We start from the raw sequence: 21,505 nt of genomic DNA on the forward strand, positions 1-21,505 counted from the left end.
CTATTTGCAAAAAAGGTAACTTAAAATAGATCAGAAACCTAACTATAAGATAAAACTATAAAACTTCTAGAGGCCAGGTGCAGTGGCTCACACCTGTAATCCCAGCACTTTGGGAGGCCAAGGTGGGTGGATCACGAGGTGAGGAGATGGAGACCACCCTAGCTAATGCAGGGAAACCCTCTTTTTTTTTTTTTTTTTTTTTTGAGATGGAGTCTCACTCTGTTGCCCAGGCTGGAGTGCAGTGGCCGGATCTCAGCTCACTGCAAGCTCCGCCTCCCGGGTTTACGCCATTCTCCTGCCTCAGCCTCCTGAGTAGCTGGGACTACAGGCGCCCGCCACCTCGCCCGGCTAGATTTTGTATTTTTTAGTGGAGACGGGGTTTTACCATGTTAGCCAGGATGGTCTCGATCTCCTGACCTCGTGATCCGCTCGCCTCAGCCTCCCAAAGTGCTGGGACTACAGGCTTGAGCCACTGCGCCTGGCCCGGGAAACCCTGTTTCTACTAAAACATACAAAAAATTAGCCGGGCGTGGGGCACGCGCCTGTAGTCCCAGATACTTGGGAGGCTGAGGCAGGAGAATTGCTTGAACCCTGGGGGCAGAGGTTGCAGTGAGCCGTTATCATGCCACTGCACTCCAGCCTGGGTGACAGAGTGAGACTCTGTCTAAAAACAAACAAGCAAACAAAAAGAAAACTTCTAGAAAGAAACAGAAGAAAATCCTAGTGACTTCGAGTTTGGCAAAGATTTCCTAAATATGACATATAAAAAGAAGTATAAAAGAAAAAAAAATTGAACATATGAATTAAAAACTTTACTCTTCAAAAGATACTTTTACTAAAATAAAAAGCAGGCCAAATGATGGGAGAACAAATCTGCAAAACATACAGGAACACAGCACTTGTATCTGAATTACATAACGAGCTCTTAAACTGAGCAATAAGACAAACTGGACGACAGGGTTGAATGGACACTTCATAAACCATGATATTCAAATGGAAAACACATGAAAAGATGCTCAGCATTATTAATCATTAGGGAGCTGAAAATCAGAATCACAATGAGGTACTCCTACACATCCACTAGAATGGCTAAAATTAAAGAGGGTGAAGATAAAAAGTGTAGGCCAGGATGTGGAGCAATTGCACTTCTCACACACTGCTGGTGGAAATGTAAAAATCAACAGCTACTCTAGAAAATAGTCTGGCAGCTTCTTAAATAGTTAAACTATACCTATCATGCGTTCTAGTCATTATCCCACAAGGCATTTACTCAAGAAAAATGAAAGCATCTGTCCATACAAAGACTTGACTTGCACCTGAATCTTCATAGCAGATTTATTAATGATGGTTAAAAAACTAGAAACAACTCAAATGTCCATCAAATAGTGAATGAATTAAAAAACTTTAATATACTCATACAATAGAATATTACTTAGCACAAAAAAAGGCAAGTCACTGATACACGAATAAACATGGATAAATGTTTATTGCTAGTCAAACAAGCAACCCCAAACTAATAATAATAAAAGGATTTAAAAACATAGTTAACAGACTTTAATTAATTGACATATATGTAATTCTGAACCCACAGATACACAATTCTTTCAGGAGTACATCAAATATTTAAAACAGCTGACTATAGAGTAGTCCATAAAGCGAGTGTCAACACAATTCAAAGGACTGAAATCAGAGTGTGTTCTATTATAAAACAATTAAGCTGGAAATTAATTACAGAAAGATAACTAGAACATTCTCATGTATTTGTAAATTAAGAAACAGACTCATAAAGAGTCAATGGGTCAAGAAAACAATCACAAGGAGAACTAGAATTATTTTTTAAGTAAATGGGAAATGAGAACACAAATTATTAAAACTGGCTTTTCAGCTAATGCTGACCCTAGGGGGACATTTATAGCCTTCAATACCTATATTACAAGAAAGACTAAATATCAGTATAGTAATTCTCCATCTTTAGAGGAGAGAGAAAAATTGCAAATTAAACTCAAAGAAAGTAAAAATAAAACAGCTGAAATCAGTAACAAAGAAAACAAGCATACAATATGCAAGACTCAAAAAAGGCAAAAGATGGTTCTTTGAAAAGACTAGTACATTAATGGCCTGAAAAGGAGAGAGAGAGAGAGGGAATATAAGAATATACAAATACCCAATATTAGGAATGAAAAGGAGGACATCATTACACAACCTATAGGTGTGTGCTAATATGGTAGCTGTTAGTCAGTTGAAGCTATTTAAAGTAAAATTTAAAGTATTTACAGGGCAACACAATTTAAAATCTAGTCTCTCAGTCATACTAGTCAAATTTAAAGTGCTCAAGAGCCGCATACTGAGACACGAATAATACAAGGTGGTTGCTGAGAGAGGAATAATACAAAGTGATCACAGAATAGAAAATTTCAGGCAGCACTTTCACATGACTAGCAAAAGGAATCTATTGAAATAGCTGCAGCTACGGACTGATAAGACCCTGAAAACCCAGGAGTAGACCAAGCTGGCTGAGACCAACTGGTCCCAACATGGCACTGGATTTGACCTAGGTTTCACCTAGAACCTCATTATATGCTCATTAACATACAAAAATCACACAGCTACCAGTATCATGACAGTTTCAGGAACATCCATATTTGGTGTAAAACTGGGTGACAGGCCAGGCGCAGCAGCTCACGTCTGTAATCCCAGCACTTTGGGAAGCCAAGGAAGGCGGATCATCTGAGGTCAGGAGTTTGAGACCAGCCTGGCCAACATGGTGAAACCCTGTCTCTACTAAAAATACAAAAAATTAGCTGGGCATGGTGGCACGCGCCTGTAATCCCAGCTATTCAGGAGGCTGAGACAGGAGAATCACTTGAACCCGGGAGGCGGAGGCTGCAGTGACCCGAGATCGTGCCACTTCACTCAAACCTGGGCAATAAGAGTGAAACTCCGTCTCAAAAAAACAGAAAAAAAACAAAAAAACTGGGTGACACTAGAGTTCTAAGAAATCTCTGCCCTTTTCCAGGAATCTTCATGAATATTCTACCCCTTGGTTAAAGAAACCCATAAAGACGGAAACCCCACATCCTATGTGCGACTCTCTCTTGAGGATGCTCGCACTCCCCTTTCTTGAGTATATACTTTCCCCTTTGTGATAAATCTCCATATTTTCACTATTTTCTGACTTATCCTTAATTCATTCTTGCAACAGTGTCAAGGGCGTGGACGCCAGCTGGGGTTGAGGTCCCACTGGCATTCAGGGATCTCCCCCAGCCCAACAGTATCAATACCATAGCAGACAGCACAGATACAGAACATTTCCATATCACAGAAAGTTCTATCTATTGGACAGTACTACTATAAACATTAAATTAAAATAAGAAGACACTGTGATCAACTTTATACTAATTAGTTCCATAATTTAAACAAACTGACAACTTTCTGGGAAAAACACAACCTAAGCTAAACTGACTCAGGAAGAAATATAAAATCTGAATGATCATGTAAGTATTAAATAAATGAGAACCCAATTAAAAATCAACCCTCCAAGAAAGCCCAGATGGCGTTACCAGTGATTGCCTCTAAGTATTTATGGAAGAAATAACCTCAATCTTATGCAACTTTTCCAGGGAATAAAAACAAAAAACAAACAGAGATAGTCTTTTAAACAAATGGTGATGAAACAGTTGGATTATTGATAGGCAAAAACAAACCAGAAACAAAAAACCCCAAAGCCTTAACCTAAACCTCATATCTTAGAGAAATATAAGCCAAAGTGGATCATATAGTTTATGTAAGATAAAGAACTTACTAAATCTTTAGAAGAAAACACAGGAGAAACTCTTTGGGACCTATGGCATGGTTACAAAAGATCTTAGGTATGACCTAAAGGCACATTCTATAGAAGAAAAAAATACTAAAGTGGACTTTATCATAATTAAAAACTTGTTCTGCCAAAGGTCCTGTTAAGAAGATAAAAATACAAGTTACAAATAACTAGGAGAAAATATTTGTACATCAAAAATCTGATAAATGACCCACATCTAGAATATTTAAGGAATTCACAAACTTTAACATCAAAAAAGTAAACAACCCAATTAGAAAATAGGCAAAAGACATGAAGAAAGATTTCTTTAAAGAGAATATATAGATGGCAAATAAGCCATGAAAGATATTCAATGTGGTCAGTCATTAGGGAAATGGAAAATAAAACAAAGTGATATCACTACATGCCTGTTGGAATAGCTAAAATAAAAAATAATGATGCCAAACATGGGTGAGAATGCAAAGAAACTGAATCTTTCACATATTGTTAGTAAAAATGTAAAATGGTACAGCCCCTTTGAAAAAGCTTGGCAGTTCCTTAGAATGTTAAACATAGAGCTACCATATGACCCAGTAACTCCACAATACCCAAGAGAAATAAACTCTTCAAACAAGAAATTTGTTCACAGCAGTTTTACTTGTAATTAGTAAAAACTGGAAACATGCTGGGCATGGTAGTTCACACTTAAAATCCCAGCACTTTGGGAGGGCGAGGTGGGCAGACCATTTGAGGCCAGGAGTTTGAGACCAGCCTGGCCAACATGGTGAAACCCTGTGTTAGATATGAGTTGTAAATTTCTTTGCAAAGAATATGTCAGTATGTTCAATTCTTTGCCTTCTACTTTTGAACTTAACTTCCTCATAAAGCAACCTTTTTCGATTACCTACTCCACCCTGACTCATTCTGACTATCTACTCCTCCCTAACTCATTCTGATCACCTGCTCCACCCTAACTCATTCAGATTACCTGCCACCTGCTCTGCCCTGGCTCCTGCCAAAGCACTCACCCCAAAGCACTCGCCCTGTCATTCTCTTTAAATTAGCCAATCGGAATTAGTTTAGCCTGTGCAGTCTAACCCTAGCCAATAGGGGAACAACACAGCAGCAGGGCCCAGGGATAAGAACCCCTTCCCCTCCATTGTCCAAGTGGGCGCTTCCTACCATTGCTCCATCTGTAAGGGTGCACCCTTCTATAGAAGTAACTTGCCTTGCTGAGAGTTAAAAAGAAAATTTTCTATTCGAATGTTATTCCTTTTGCAGCTCCGAAACTTTATACACAACACCCATCTCTACTAAAAAATAGAAAAATGAGCTGGGCATGATAACGTGAGCCTGTAGTCCCAGCTACTCAGGAGGCTGAGACAGGAGAATTGCTTGAACCCGGGAGGCAGAGGTTGCGGTGAGCTGAGAAAATCGTGCCACTGCACTCCAGCCTGGGTGACAGAGCAAGATTCTGTCTCAAAAAGAAAAAAAAAAACAAAAACCCAACCTGGAAGCAATGAAAATATTCTTAAATGGAGAAATAATTACATGAACTGTAGTACAGGCATACAATGGAATATTCAGCAATAAAAAGAAATCTACTGATACACTCTAACATTTGGATGACTCTCAAGGGCATTATGCTAACTATAAAAGTCAATCTCAAGAGGTCACATATTATTCCATTTAGATCCTCAAAATGACATTAGATCCTCAATATCATTAGATCCTCAAAATGACAAAACTCTAGAGAATTGGTTGTCAGAGGTTAAGGAGGGTGAGTGGATAATGGGTGTGTAAACCAAAAATAAAATCTGAAGCCCCCCAAACCAAATTTATGGACCTCCACTGAGGTCCAAGTGATCCCAAAGAAAACCTGAAAAACTAGGTCGGGCGATGATGGGAAGGGAGGTTAGATATGCCTCATTACACCCTCCTTCCTTTGGAGTTTAGGCACAACTGACCAAAAATTAACATTAAAATAGAGATCATAAGACTGACAAAACAGATTCTTTGTAGCAATAGGATACCAAATTCCAATCCGTGGTATAGCATCACAAGACAGGTAACAGTCCTTAAAGGAAATCAAAGTATTTTGTCCCCAAATACATTTATTTGATACATTGTGGAGTGGCCCTACAAAGCGATCTCTTGTGGGGAAAATTTGTATTCTGCAGAGAATCTCCTTCCCTTACTAGGTCTTTTCCAGATATATTTTTGGAGAATATGACACCTTTTAAGGTCTGATAAGAGACAGTAGCCCACATCACTGCACTCCACTCCAGCCTAGGTGACAGAATGAGACCATGTCTCAAAAAAAAAAAAAGAGACATTTGCCATCTATTCTCTCTGAAGCCTGTTACTTAGAGGCTTCATCTGCATAACAAGAACCCTGGCTTCTACAAGGCCCCTTATCTTAACTCAAGCATTTCTTTATATTGACTTCAATTCTCCAGACAAAGCTTAATGCTTTCAATCAATTCCTAATCAGGAAATCTTTGACTTGGAAGCCCCTACTTTGAAATGTCCTGACATTCTGAGCTAAACAATGTATACCTTATATGTATTGATTTATGCCTTTGCCTGTAACTTTTGTCTCCCTAAAATGTATAAAACCAAGTTGTAACTCAACTACCTTGGGCACACCTGCGGACCTCCTGAGGCTGTGTCATGGGCCATGGTTACTAACATTTGGCTCAGAATAAACCTCTTTAAATATTTTACAGAGCTTGGCTTTTTTCATCAACAGGTGTGATTATAAAGGAGAAGTATGAGTGACATTTTTGTGGCAATGAAATAGTTCTAAATCTTGTTGGAGAAGTGGTTAATAAATATATAGGTGATGAAATGACATACATCTATAAACAGCCAATGTACCAAAGTCAATTTCCTGGTTTTGATATTGCACTATAGTTACATAAGATGTAACCATTAGGAAAAACTGGGTGACAGGTACAGAGGAACTCTGTACTGTCTTGGAAACTTCCCGTCAATCTATAGTTTTATTTATTTTAAAATAAAAACTTGATTAAAAATTCATATTTTATAAGTCCAGCATGTAACTGACACCACACCTGACAAAAATATTATAAGAAAAGAAAATCACAGGTGAATCTCTCTCATAAACATAAAAGCAAAAATCCTAAAAATATAGCAAATCAAATCAAATAATAAAGAATAGTATTTCATAGGACCAAAGAGGGTTCATTCCAGAAAAACAAAGTGATTTAATACCAGAAAATCAATCCGTATACTTTATCTCATTCACAAAATAAAGGTGAAAAATCACACAATCATCTTAATAGATGCAAAAATAAATATTTGATAACACTTAACAGTATTCATTTGCAATAAATAAAAAATTTTTAGCAAAACTAGAAAGAAAACTTCTTAACTTGATTTTTTAAAAATCTAGACTGCTGTAGCCCTAGCACTTTGGGAGGTCGAGGCGGGCGGATCACGAGGTCAGGAGATCGAGACCATCCTGGCTAACGTGGGGAAACCCCATCTCTACTAAAAATACAGAAAATTAGCTGGGCTTGGCAGCGCGTGCCTGTAGTCCCAGTTACTCGGGAGGCTGAGGCAGGAGAATGGCATGAACCCATTCAACCCGGGAGGCAGAGCTTGCAGTGAGCCGAGATCAAACCACTGCACTCCAGCCTGGGGGACAGAGCGAGACTCTGCCTCAAAAAAAAAAAAAAAAAAAAAAAAAAACCCCATACTGATGTGGACAAAATCAGAAGAGTAAGAAACTCCCAATTCCACCTCTCCACAAAAGCAACAACAACAAAAAAAAGCCAAAACTATATAATCGACTTTTTCTGAACTCCGGAAATTAACAAAAGGCTTGCAGCACCATGAGTAAGGTATATTTAAGAAAACCAGCTAGAGCCTGGTATAGTGGCTCATGCCTGTAATCCCAACACTTTGGGAGGCTGAGATGGGAGGACCGCTTGAGCCCAACAGTTGGAGACCAGCCTAGGTAATGTAGGGAGACCCCATCTCTAGAAAAAAATTATAAAATGAGCCAGGCCTGGTGTCACATGCCTGTAGTCCCAGCTACTTCGGAGGCTGAGGTGGGAGGATTGCTTGAGCCTGGGAGTTCAAGGCTGCAGTGAGCTATAGTGGCGCCACAGCACTCCAGCCTTGGCAACAGAGAAAGACCTCATATCAAAAAAGAGAAAGAAAGAGAGAAAAGAAAGAACAAAAGACAGACAGAAAGACAGACATCTGATTTTTGATCAGAACAGTAACTTTATGGCACATTAATTTACTCTAGTCCAACCCACTGTTCCTGGGTGATCACAACCTGTGAACATCACAACCCGTATTACTAGTACTAGAAGATGCAGAATGAACTAACTTGCAAAGAATGGAAATTATTTGTTCTGTCCTGTTTGGTACCTCCCTGGAAGACAGGTTTAAAAGGCTTGTCTTTATTTTCCCTAACTTAAAACTAGCCTTATGCTAAAGCTGCCTCCCTGGGGGCATTTGTTAAAAAAATTTACAGAATATTGTCTTTGTATGTTGCATGAAGCTATTAAAACAGTTGGGGCAAACAACAGGTAAACCAAAAAGTTTGAGAGGAAAGGCTGAGGCATGAAATGTTGACATTCCTGGGAACCTAGAAGGCCGTGTGCATGTTCAAGGCTGCACACATACTCAGGAAAGATCTGAGAAGGAGCTAAACTCTCACCTGCTGCTGACATTAAGGCTATGTGGAAGCAAAAAACAAAACAAAACAAAGTGTTAAGGCAGAATTGTAAACCAATACAGAACCCAAAGCAAAGACGGAAAGAATTTTTGCTTCCAGGCATTTATGAAAATCTCTTCCCAATTATTAGCTGATTACCCAGCTAACGTAACAGACTTCAGTGGCTACACATAACAAAAAATAGAGACTTCATAGAATTAGTTCAGAAAACTCACTAAAAAACAAACAACTACAATAAGCCCAACACCACAAGTCCTTTAAAAAGTAGATATCTGATTTCCATAATTGCTAATTTATAACATTTAAAATGTCCAATTTTCATTATTATTATTATTATTATTTTTGAGACAGAGTCTCACCCTGTCACCCAGGCTGGAGTGCAGTGGCGTGATCTCTTCTCACCGCAACCTCCGCCTCCCGGGTTCAGACGCTTCTTGTGGTTAAGCCTCCTGAGGAGCTGTGCACCACCACACCCAGCTAATTTTGTATTTTTAGTAGAGATAGGGTTTCACCATGTTGGACAAGCTGGTCTCAAGCTCCTGGCCTCAAGTGATCCTCCTGCCTCAGCTTCCCAAAGTGCTGGGATTACAGATGTGAGTCACCATGCCCAGCCAAAATGTCCAATTTTCAACAACGAAAACTTACAGACTAAAGAAATGAGACAGTATGGCAGACATAAAGGAAAAAAATAGAAACTGTGCCTGAGGAAGACCAGACAATTAACTTTCTAGACAAAATGTTAAATCATCTTTTTTTTTTTTTTGAGACGGAGTCTCACTCTGTTGCCCAGGGTGGAGTGCAGTGGTGTGACCTCAGCTCACTGCAACCTCCACTTCCTGGGTTCAAGTTATTCTCCTGCCTCAAGCTCTCAAGTAGCTGGGATGACAGGTGCCCACCACCATGCTCGGCTAATTTTCTGTGTGTTTTTAGTAGAGACAGGGTTATGTCAGCCAGGCTGGTCTCAAACTCCTGACCTCAGGTGATCCGCCTGCGCTGGCCTCCCAAAGTGCTGTGATTACAGGCGTGAGCCACTGTGTCAGGCCAATCATATATTTTAAATATGTTCAATGAGCTAAAGGAAGCCATGTCTAAAGAATTAAATGAAAGCATGGGAACAATGGCATACCAAATTCAGAATATCAACAGATTAAGTTTTTTAAAAGGCAAAATAGAAATTCTGGAGTTGAAAAGTGTAATAACTGAGATAAAAAATTCTCTAGAGGGGCTCAACAGCAGGTATGAGCAGGAAATGAAAGAATCAGCAAACTTGAGGATATGTGCATTGAAATAATCTGGAACAGAAAAAAAAAGGAATAAAGGAAAAATGAATAAATCTTCAGAAACATCATTAAACATATCAATATATGAACAATGGAAGTGCCAGAAGGTGGTGGGGAGTAGTGGGAGAAAGAGGAGAGAGCGGGTAAGAAATATTTCAGCTAGGCGCAGTGGCTCTCGCCTGTAATCCCAGCACTTTGGGAGGCCGAGGCAGGTGGATCCCGAGGTCAGGAGATTGAGACCACGGTGAAACTCCGTCTCTACTAAAAATACAAAGAAAGCAGTTGGGTGTGGTGGCGGGCACCTGCAGTCCCAGCTACTCGGGAGGCTGAGGCAGGAGAATGGTGTGAACCCAGGAGGCGGAACTTGCAGTGAGCTGAGATCACACCACTGCACTCCAGCCTAGGTGACAGAGTGAGACTCCGTCTCAAAAAAAAATAAAAAAATAAAAATAAATAAAAAATAAAGAAATATTTCGAGAAATAATGGTCTAAACTTTCCAAAATTTGAAGCTCAATGAACTCCAATCAGGATAAATTCAAATGGACCAAAGGGAGGAAACCACCCTTCATATTGTCTTATGCCCAGTTTCTGCCTCCAAAGAAAGAAGAAGTAAAATCTAAAAGGTAGAAATGAAATCCACAGGCAGACAGCCTGGCGCTGTGCCCTGGGCCTGGTAGTTAAAGATCAATTCTTGACCTAATCGGTTATGTTATCTATAGATTACAGACATTGTATGGAAAAGCACTGTGAAAATCCCTGTCCTATTCTGCTCTCTTCTAATTACCAGTGCATGCAGCCCCCAGTCACATACCCTCTGCTTGCTCAATCGATCATGACCCTCTCATGCAGACCCCCTTAGAGCTGTAAGCCCTTAAAAGGGACAGGAATTGCTCACTCATGTAGTTCGGTTTTTGGAGACGTGAGCCCGCCGATGCTCCCAGCTGAATAAAGCCCTTTCCTTCTGCAACTCGGTGTCTGAGGTGTTCTTGTCTGCAGCTCTTCCTGCTACAGACTCATATTAAGGAACATCATAATCAAACCATCAAAGCTAAAGAGAGGACAATACTGAAAGCCCCAAAGAAGTAACTCATGATTACGAGGAATCTTCAATAAGATTAACAGCTGATTTCTAATCCGAAACGATGAAGGCCAGCAGGTAATAGCATTATGTAATCAAAAGTGGTGAAAAAAAAATTCTACCAAGAATTAATATATCTGGAAAAAAACTATCCTTTAAAATGAAGCATAAATCTAGATATTCTCAGTAAAATAAAAAGTGAGAGAGTTCACTGCTAGCACTCCTGCCCTACAACAAATGCAGAAGGGTGTCCTTAGGGATGAAATAAAATAACACTGGACGGTAACTCAACTCCCTATGGAAAAATAAATGCCGAGAAAGGTATAAACATAGGTAAGCGGAAAAGACACTATAAAGACATTTTTGGCTTGTAATTCCTTTTCTTTTTAAAAATCTAATTCAAAAGACAACTGCATAAAGCAATAACTACAAATCTAGGTTGATGAGAACATAATATATAAAGATTTAATCTGTGGCAATAATAAATAATAAGAACAGGCATAAAGGGAAGTGGAACAGGGGCAAAGTTTTTGTACTTTTTAAAGTTTGCATTAATTCTAAGTAGACTGCTCTAAATTAAGATGTTAATTGTAATCCCTAGAGAAACCACAAAACTATGTTCACACGGACTTGTATTAGAATGTTCATAGCAGCTGTAACATAGCCAAAAGACCCAGAATCTAATTAAATGTCCATTAGCTGAGTAACAAATAAATAGTATGTGACATATTCACACATTATTATTCAGTCACAAAAAAAATGAAGGCCAGGCACAGCAGCTCACTCTTGCAATCCCAGCAATTTGGGAGGCTGAAGAGGGAGGATCACTTGAGGCCAGGAGTCCAAGCCCAGCCTGGGCAACATAGTGAGACCCCATCCATACAAAAAAATAAATTAGCCAGGCTTGGTGGCACACACGTGTGGTCCTAGCTACTCGAGAGGCTGAGGCAAGAGGACTGTTTGCATCCAGGAGATTTAAGTTGCAGTGAGCTATGATCATGATTATGCCACTGCGACCCGGCAGCCTGGGCAACAAAGCAAACACAGTAAGACCTTGTCTGTTAAAAAAAAAAAAAGAGAGAGAGAGAGAGAGAGAGAGAGATGAGGTACAAAGTATTGTTATACGCTATGATAGGAATAAGCCGTGAGAATATTATGCCAAATTAAAGGAGCAAAACATAAAAGGCTACATATTGTATAATTCCAATTATATAAAGTGTCCAGAATAGACAAATCCAGAGATAGAAAGTTAGTTAGTGGTTGCCAGAAGAGGGGAGATCAGAGAATTGCTAACTGCTAATAATATGGTTTTATTTTCTGATGCGATGAAAATGTTCTAGCATCAGACAGTGGTAATGGTTGCACAACCTAAATAAACTAAAAACCACTTAAGTGTCTGTGCATTTTCAAATGGCGAATTTTATGTTCTGTCAAGTACATTTCAACAAGAATGTTATAAAAAGCCTATAGCATACATCATATTTAATAGTAACAAGATAAAAATGTTTTTGTTTTGTTTTTGTTTTATTTTTTGTGTGTGTGAGGGAGTCTTGCTCTGTCACCCAGGCTCAAGTGCAGTGGTGTGATCTTGGCTCACTACAACCTCTGCCTCCCAGGTTCAAGTGATTCTTTTGCCTCAGCCTCCCGAGTAGCTGGGATTACAGGCACGTACCACCACAGACGGCTAATTTTTGTATTTGTAGTAGAGACGGGCTTTCACTATGTTGGCCAGGCTGGTTTTGAACTCCTGACCTCAGGTGATCCACCCACCTCAGCTTCCCAAAGTGCTGGGATTATAGGCTTGAGCCACCACGCCCAGCGATAAAAGTTTTTTTTTTTTTGAGACAATGGAGTACAGTGGTGTGATCAGAGCTCACTGTAGCCTCAAACTCCTGGACTCAACGAATCCTCGTGCCCCAGCCTCCCAACTTGCTGAGACCACAGTTGTACACCACCAAGCCTGGCTAATTCATTTATTTTGTAGAGATGGGGTCTTGCTAGGTTGCCCTGGCTGGTTTTGAAGTCCTGACCTCAAACAATCCTCCCACCTCGGCCTCCCAAAGTGTTAGGATTACAGGCGTGAGCCATCACAACCAGCCACAAGTTAAATAAACAATTTCAATGATGAAATAAAGATTTTCAGTGATGAAAGCTTTCTTTGAGATTGGGAATAAAACAAGGATACTTGTTATCACCACTTCTATATTGTATTGGAGATTCTAATCAATACGAATAAGAAAAAATGTATAATATACAGAGAAACCATTAGAATTAAAAAAATAAGCCAGGTGCTGTGGCTCACGCCTGTAATCCCAAAACTTTGGGAGGCTGAGGCAGGCGGATCACTTGAGGTCATAAGTTCAGACCAGTCTGGCCTACATGGCGAAACCCCATCTCTACTACAAATACAAAAATTAGCTGGGTGTAGTGGCAGGCACCTGTAATCCCAGCTACTCAAGCGGCTGAGGCAGGAGAATCACTTGAACTTGGGAGGCGGAGGTTGCAGCGAGGTGAGATCGTGCCGCTGCACTTCAGCCTGGGTGACAGAGTGAGACTCTGTCTCAAAAAAATAAATAAATAAAATTTAGCAAGGTTATTAGGTACAAGATTGTTGGACAAAAATCAGTTTTAGTTCTATATACTAAATATAATTAGAAAGTGAAATTTGAGACACAATGCCACTTACAATAATCATTTAAAAACACAAAATAAATCTAATAAAAAATATCTCATATGTACAAAAAGCTGCAACGCATTATTGAAAAAATGTTATTTACTTATTTATTTATTTTGAGACAGAGTCTTGCTCTGTTGCCCACACTGGAGTGCAGCAGCATGATCTCTGCTCACTGCAATCTCCACTTCCTGGGTTCAAGAGATTCTCCTACCTCAGGCTCCTGAGTAGCTGGGATTACAGGTGCATGTCACCACACCTGGCTAATTTTTGTATTTTCTGGTGGAGATGGGGTTTCACCATGTTGCCCAGGCTGGTCTGGAACTCTTAACTCTAAGTGACCTGCCCGCCTCAGCCTCCCAGAGTGCTAAGATTACAGGCGTGAGCCACTGTGCCCAGCCTGAAAAAACTTCAAAAGATCTAAACTAATGGATCTATTTATGGGTTTTAGAGTTAATACAATTTGAATGTCAATTTCTCCACAACTGATACATATATAATTGTTATCCCAATTACATATCTCAGCTGAATAATTTGTGGAAAACAAGCTACATTAAACATTTATATGAAAATGTAAAATGGCAATCTTGAAGAAGGAAAACAAAATTGGAAAATTACTGTACTGGATACCTATCATGAAGCTACAGTGATTAAGACTGTGTGGTAGTAGCACAAGCATGAACAAGTAGATAAATGGAACTAAGCAGAACATCTGGAAACAGACCTACACAGTTAAGGGCACTTGGATTATGATTAAAGTGACCTTTGTAGAGCTGTAGGATGCAGTTTTTAAAATAATTTGTAGCAGGCCCATGGGTTTGGAGAACTTTTGGAACAAAACATTAATCTTGATCATTACTTAATGCCAAACAAACAAAACATTCCAGGATGTTTAATTGAAATGTTTAAGTCAAATAATAAAGCTTCAAAATCTTTATAGTTGTGAGACAGAAAAATATTTGTTCATTCAGGCGTGGCGGCTCATGCTTGTAAATCCTAACATTTTGGGAGGCTGAGGCAGGATAACTTGAGCCCAGGGGGTTGGACCAGACTTGGCAACACAGAGAGACCCAAACTCTAGAAAACATTAAAAAATTAGCTGGGTGTGGTGGTGTATGCTTGTGGTTCCAGCTACTCAGGAGGTTGAGGTGTGAGGATCACTTGAGCCTGGGAAATTGAGGCTGCAGTGAGCCATGACTGCATCACTGTGCTTCAGCCTGGGTGACACAGTGAGACCCTGTCTCCAAAAAAAAAAAAAAAAAATTATATATATATATATATATACATACACACACACACACACACACACGAACACAGAAAACACCAAATAAGGAAAAGGCAGACTGATTAACATAATGAGTAAGTTCTAGTCATCAAATGACAACACTAAGAGCAAAAAAACACCAAGCAGAATGGGAGAAAATATGTGCAAAACGCTTATTTCTGAAATACAGAAAGAACTCTTTATAATCCAGTCTCAAAAGCAAAAAGTCAACACAATTAAAGAAAGATTTGGAAAGGCACTTTACAGAGTAAGATATCAGTATCCAATAACCATAAGAAAAGGTGTTCTGTCTTATTCATTAAAGGATATGCCACTTAGACCAAAATTAGGTATCACCACATACTTACTAGAATGGTTAAAATATGAAAGACTTGACCAAGTATTGGCAAAAATATAGAGTAACTGGAATACTCATATCCTGCTGCTAAAATATAAATTGACACAAACTTTTGGAAAACACAGCTGACCCTTGAACAATATGGAGGCTGGGGCGCCAACCCTTGGGCAGTTGAAAATCTAAGTATAACTTTTGGCTCCCCAAAAACTTAACTACTAACAGCCTACTGTTGACTGGAACCTTTAATAATAATATAGACAATAAATTAACACATATTTTGCATGCTTATGTACTGCATTCTTACAATAAACTAGAGAACACAAAATCTTAAGGAAAACACCTTTTTAGTAATGTACTGTATTTATCAATACCCTAAATTCATGTTGTTGTCTGTCTGAAATGGCAGCCAACAGCAGGTGCAGACCTCACTCTACTGTACTTATAAAACAATTCAACTTTTTCTTGTAATGTCATGACTTTTCTCTGGTTCTCGAGAGCAGTCCTAGCATCACTAGTGATACTTTCCATAGGCCCGATGGTGTTATTCAAGGTTTACAGGATTTTACTAAACATGATAAAAAACACATAAGAACTAAGATAGATCACATTTTCTATGCTATGCAATTTACTGGAGAGACAAACTGCTCACACAGAGATGATTAGCATCATGGGGAGGTTTAAGCCAATACTTGCAACACGTGAGCCTACTGCAACAGCAACAGGAGGTGTTTTAAATTATTATAGTAGTATAGTAGGTACACTGTGTGCTACAGTTTATTTTACACAGTTATGATTTAGTATTGCATATTTACATTTGTCTACATTACCCTCATCTGCAAATGGTGCCATGTACGGTAAGTATTTGTGTACATTTTGATAAGTTTTAACTTTTTATGACAGATTTATATATATCTTATGGTAATAAGTGATAAAATACACTAGTATCTATATATATTTTATGCATGACATGCCTAACTTTTTCTTAATTTTTTCAATATTTCTAGGCTACGTGGTTTGAGATTTGAAAAATTACCCAAAATCGTCTAAAAATTTTCCAAAATATTTTTTGGAAAAAAATCCATATATAAGTGGACCCAAGCAGTTTAAGCCTATGTTTTTCAAGGATCAACTGTATTTACTGAAGTTGAGCTTTGACCCCGCAACTAACTCCAAAAATTGAAATTTACACATATACGTACTAAAAGGCATGCACAAGACTGTTCACAGAGAAATTATTCATTATAGCCCCAAACTGAAAACACTACATTTCTCCAACAAAAATAAATTGTGCTATATTTATAAAGTATTATACAGCAATGAAAATAAATTACTGCTATATGCAATTATTAATAAATCTCACAAATATACTGATGAATAAATCTCACAAATACATTGAATAGAGGAAATCATACACAAAGGACTACATATGAAATGATGCTATTTATAAACTAACAAGCAGGGAAAACTACTCTGAAGTCAGGAACGTCATCATCTTCGTGGAAGAAAAGAAATAGCGAGTGGCATGGTTTCTGGATTCTAGTCATTGATCTACGCAATGGTTAACTTGCGTCACCTGTGATAGTTCGCTGAGCTGCATCTCTATACACGCATACCTCAGAGATATTCCAAGTTCAGGTCCAGGCTACCACAATAAAGTTAATACTGTAAAAAAATAGGCCGGGTGCGGTGGCTCAAGCCTGTAATCCCAGCACTTTGGGAGGCCGAGACGGGCGGAACACGAGGCCAGGAGATCGAGACCATCCTGGCTAACACAGTGAAACCCCGTCTCTACTAAAAAAATACAAAAAACGAGCCGGGCGAGGTGGCGGGCGCCTGTAGTCCCAGCTACTCGGGAGGCTGAGGCAGGAGAATGACGTAAACCCGGGAGGCGGAGCTTGCAGTGAGCTAAGATCCAGCCACTGTACTCCAGCCCGGGCGACAGAGTGAGACTCCGTCTCAAAAAAATAAATAAATAAATAAATAAAAAAAATGAGCCACACAAATTTTTTGGTTTCCCAGTACTTATAAATGTTATGTTTACAAGTCAGGCGCAGTAGCTCACACCTATAATCCCAGCACTTTAGGAGGCCGAGGTGGGCGGATCACTTGAGGCCAGGAGTTTGAGACCAGCTTGGCCAACACGGTGAAACCCCATCTCTACCGAAATTACAAAAATCAGCAGGGCGTGATTGCACTTGCCTATAATCTCAGCTTCTCAGGAGGCTGAGACATAAGAATCTCTTGAACCCAGGAGGCAGAGGCTGCAGTGAGCCAAGATCATGCCACTTGCACTCTAGCCTGGATGACACAGAGAGACTGTCTCAAAAAAAAAAATTTAAAAAAATTTTAAAGCTACGTTTACATTATAGCTTAGTTTAAGTGTGTGATAGCATTATGTCCAAAAAACAATGTACATACTTAATTTAAAAAATATTTTATTGTTAAAAAGTATTAACAACCATCTGAGTCTTTCAATAAATCATAATCTTTCTGTTGGTAGAGGGTCTTGCCTCCATGTTAGTGGCTGCTGACTCACTGGGGTGGTGGCTGGTAAAGGTTGGGGTGTCTATGACAATTTCCTAAAATAAGACAATAATGAAGTTTGATGCATTAACTCTTCCTTTCACAAAAGATTTCTCTGAGGCATGTGATGCTGCTTGATAGCCTTTTACCCTCTCCAACCCTGCTAGTTCCTTTATCAGTGAAGCTTATAGAATATTCTCAATCCTTTGTTGTCATTTCAACAACTTTCACAGCATCTTCACCAGGAAGAGATTCCATCTCAAGAACACTTTCTTTGTTCACCCATAAGAAACAACTCCTTATCTCTTCAAGTCTGACCATGAGATTGCAGCAATTCAGTCACATCTTCAGGCTCCACTTCTAATTCTAGCTCTCTTGCTATTGACACTGTATCTGCAGTTATTTCCTCCAACGAAATCTTGAACCCGTCAAAGTCATCCACAAGGATTAGAATAAACTTCTTCTAATCTCCTGTTAATGTTGATATTTTGACCTCCTCCCATCAATCATGAATTGCATGATTTATAATGGCATCTAGAATGGTAAATCCTTCCCAGAAAGTTTTCAATTTACTTTGCCCAGATCCATCAGAGGAATCACTCTCTATGGCAACTACAGCCTCATCAAATATATGTCTTAAATAATAAAACTGAAATTGGAAGGGCTCCTTGATTCATAGGCTGCAGAATGGCTGTTATGGTAGTGGGCATATAGATAATGCTCATCTCCTTGCATATCTCCCTTAGTGTTCTTGGATGACTAGGTACACTGTCGATCAGCAGTAATATTTTGAAAAAAATATTTTTTTTTAGCAATAGGTCTCAACAGCGGGCTTCAGTAAACCATGCCGTAAACAGATGTGCTGTCGTCCAGGCTTTATTGTTCCACGTATAGAGCACAGATAGAATGGATTTAGCACAATTCTTAAGTACCCTAGGATTTTCAGAATGATAAATGAGCACTGGCTTCAACTTAAAGTTACCAGTTGCATTAGTCCCTAACAAGAAAGTCAGCCTGTCTTTTGAAGCTTTGAAGCCAGGCATGAACTTCTTCCCCTCTCTAGCCATGAAAGTCCCAGATGGCATCTTTTTCCAGTAGAAAGCTGTTTCATTACGTTGAAAAATCTGTTGGCTGGTGTAGCCACCTTCATCAATGATCTTGGCTAGATCCTCTGGATATCTTGCTACAGCTTCTCCATCAGCACTTGCTGCTGCACACTGCACTTTTATGTTATGGAGACAGCTGCTTTCCTTAAGCCTAATGAACTAACCTCTGCTAGCTTCCAACTTTTCTTCTGCAGCTTCCTCACTTATCTTGGCCTTCTTAGAATGAAGAGAGATAGGGCATTGCTCTGGATTAGGCTTTGGCTCAAGGGAATGTTGTGGCTGATTTGATCTTCTATCCAGACCACTCAAACTTTCTCCATATCAGCAATAAGGTTGTTTTGCTTGCTTATCTTTGATGTATTCACTGGAATAGCACTTTTAATTTCCTTCAAGAATGTGCCCTTTGCATGTGCAACTTAGCTAACTGTTTGGTGCAAGAAGCCTAGCTTTTGGCCTGTCTTGGCTTTCAACCATGCCTTCCTCACCAAGTTTAACCATTTTTATGTAAAGTGACACACATGCAACTCTGCCTTTCACTTGAACACCTGGAAGCCACGGTAGGGTTATTAATTGACCTAATTTCAATACTGCTGTGTCTTAGGGAGTAGGGAGACCAGAGGAGACAGAAAGACACTAGAGAATGATTGATTAGTGGAGCAGGCAGAATATACATAATATTTACCAATTAAGTTTGCTGACTTGTACGGGTGCACTTCACGGTACCCCAAATAATTATAATAGAAACGTCAGAGGTCGCTTATCAGAGATCACCATACCAGATGTTAAAATAATGAAAAGTTTGAAATACCACAAGAATTACCAAAATGTTATATAGAGACACAAAGGAGATGCTTTTGGAAAAATGGTGCCTGTAAACTTGCTCAACTCATAGCTGCCACAAACCCTCAATTTGTTAAAAAAAAAAAAAACAAAAAAAAACCCCGCCGGGCACAGTGGCTCACGCCTGTAATCCCAGCACTTTGGGAGGCCAAGGTGGGCAGATCATGAGGTCAGGAGATCGAGACCATCCTGGCTAACACAGTGAAACCTCATCTCTACTAAAAACACAAAAAATTAGCTGGGCGTGGTGGCGGGTGCCTGTAGCCCCAGCTACTTGGGAGGTTGAGGCAGGAGAATAGCATGAACCCGGGAGGCGGAGCTTGCAGTGAGCTGAGATCGCACCACTGCACTCCAGCCTGGGTGACACAGCGAGACTCCATCTCAAAAACAAAACAAAACAACAGTATTTGTGAAGTGCAATAAAACAAAGCACTATATTGTGAGCTAATCCTGTATTTTAACCCTATATTTTATGTGCTTTTCTATAAATGTTTTACTCAAAACAAGTTTTATAAAGTTTATTTACCTGTTTTTTCTGTGTTCGGTTCCTGTTTTCCAACCAATCATCCATTTGTTCCTCAATTTCTTCTATGGAAGTTCCATGATCATAAGACTGAATATATGTACTTTCTAAAGGTGTGTATACAGGAAATTCAGGTTTGGGTTTTTTAACTTTCTTCTGTTCTAAAAAATGTTTAAAAGAACCAATTATTGAGATTTTTAAAGAATAAAATTAATTTCTAACATTTTATTCATAGTCCATATATCCTGAAAGAAAATATCAAAATATAATTGTTCTGTTATAAATAATTAGCTATAAGTATTATTGTACATAAACCATTGCACTGTTTCTAAACAAAACTCAGAGCTGCTACTATTGTGGAGACGATCATGAGATAGCCATCATATCAATTTGCATTGATACAAACACCTTTGTTTTCAAAGTACTTTTCACAAAATATTTCATTTTGGCACAATAAAAAGAGCTTCAATTTAATGTTGTAATCCTAACTTTACCATGCAATAGTTAAATAATACTGGGCAAATAACTTAACACTTAGAACAGCATCAACTTTCTCATCTATAAAAAAAACTGGCTCTCACTAAATGGTATACATTTATTTTTCAATATTTTACAAAGGTGAAATATGATCTGGCAACAGTAGTTATGAACAGATGGCAATCCATTGGGCTCCTTATTAAATCCTATTTTGGGCCTGGGAGCAGTAACTCACAACTGTAATCCCAGCACTTTGGGAGGCCAAGGCAGATGCATCACTGGAGGCCAGGATTTTGAGACCAGCCTGAGCAAAATGGCAAAACGCTTCTTCTACTAAAAATGCAAAATTAGCTGGGTGTGGTGGCACATGCATGTAATTCCAACTACTTGGGAAGCTGAGGCATGAGAATCACTTGAGCCCAGGAGGTGGTGGGTGGGGTTAGCCGAGATCACACCACTGCATTCCAGCCTGGGTGACAGAGTGAGATTCTGTCACACACACACACACACACACACACACACACACACACACACACACACACCATTTTAATTGGAGACTTGACACTGAGAAGCAACTCTATTCTTAATTACTATAGTCAAACTCAAACAGCCTTATAAGAGTATTTTCACCACCCTGTGTGTATGTGTGTATATGCATGTACTAAACTGCCAATGTAACAAAATCAATATATACTGGCATAGGAATAGATAAATTCCTACAAGAGAATAGAGAATCTGTAAATACCAATGCTTGTTGACTTATTATGGGATTACATCCTGATAAACTTACCATATATTGAAAACATCCTTAATTTGAAAATGCATTTAATAAAACTAACATCATGGCTTAGTCTAGCCTACCTTAAGT

At 39.1% G+C, this 21,505-nt stretch overlaps 1 protein-coding gene across 1 annotated transcript in view; it reads right to left on the bottom strand.

The window, feature by feature from the left end:
- DNAJC1 (DnaJ heat shock protein family (Hsp40) member C1) overlaps window positions 1-21,505 on the bottom strand; it is a 240,445-nt gene that overhangs the window by 99,254 nt on the left and 119,686 nt on the right. Inside the window, 1 exon segment of the mRNA NM_001261677.1 lies at window positions 20,164-20,321. Coding sequence (NP_001248606.1) covers window positions 20,164-20,321 — 158 coding nt within the window.

Source organism: Macaca mulatta, chromosome 9 (genome assembly GCF_049350105.2).
Source record: "Macaca mulatta isolate MMU2019108-1 chromosome 9, T2T-MMU8v2.0, whole genome shotgun sequence".
NCBI classification, from domain to species: domain Eukaryota; kingdom Metazoa; phylum Chordata; class Mammalia; order Primates; family Cercopithecidae; genus Macaca; species Macaca mulatta.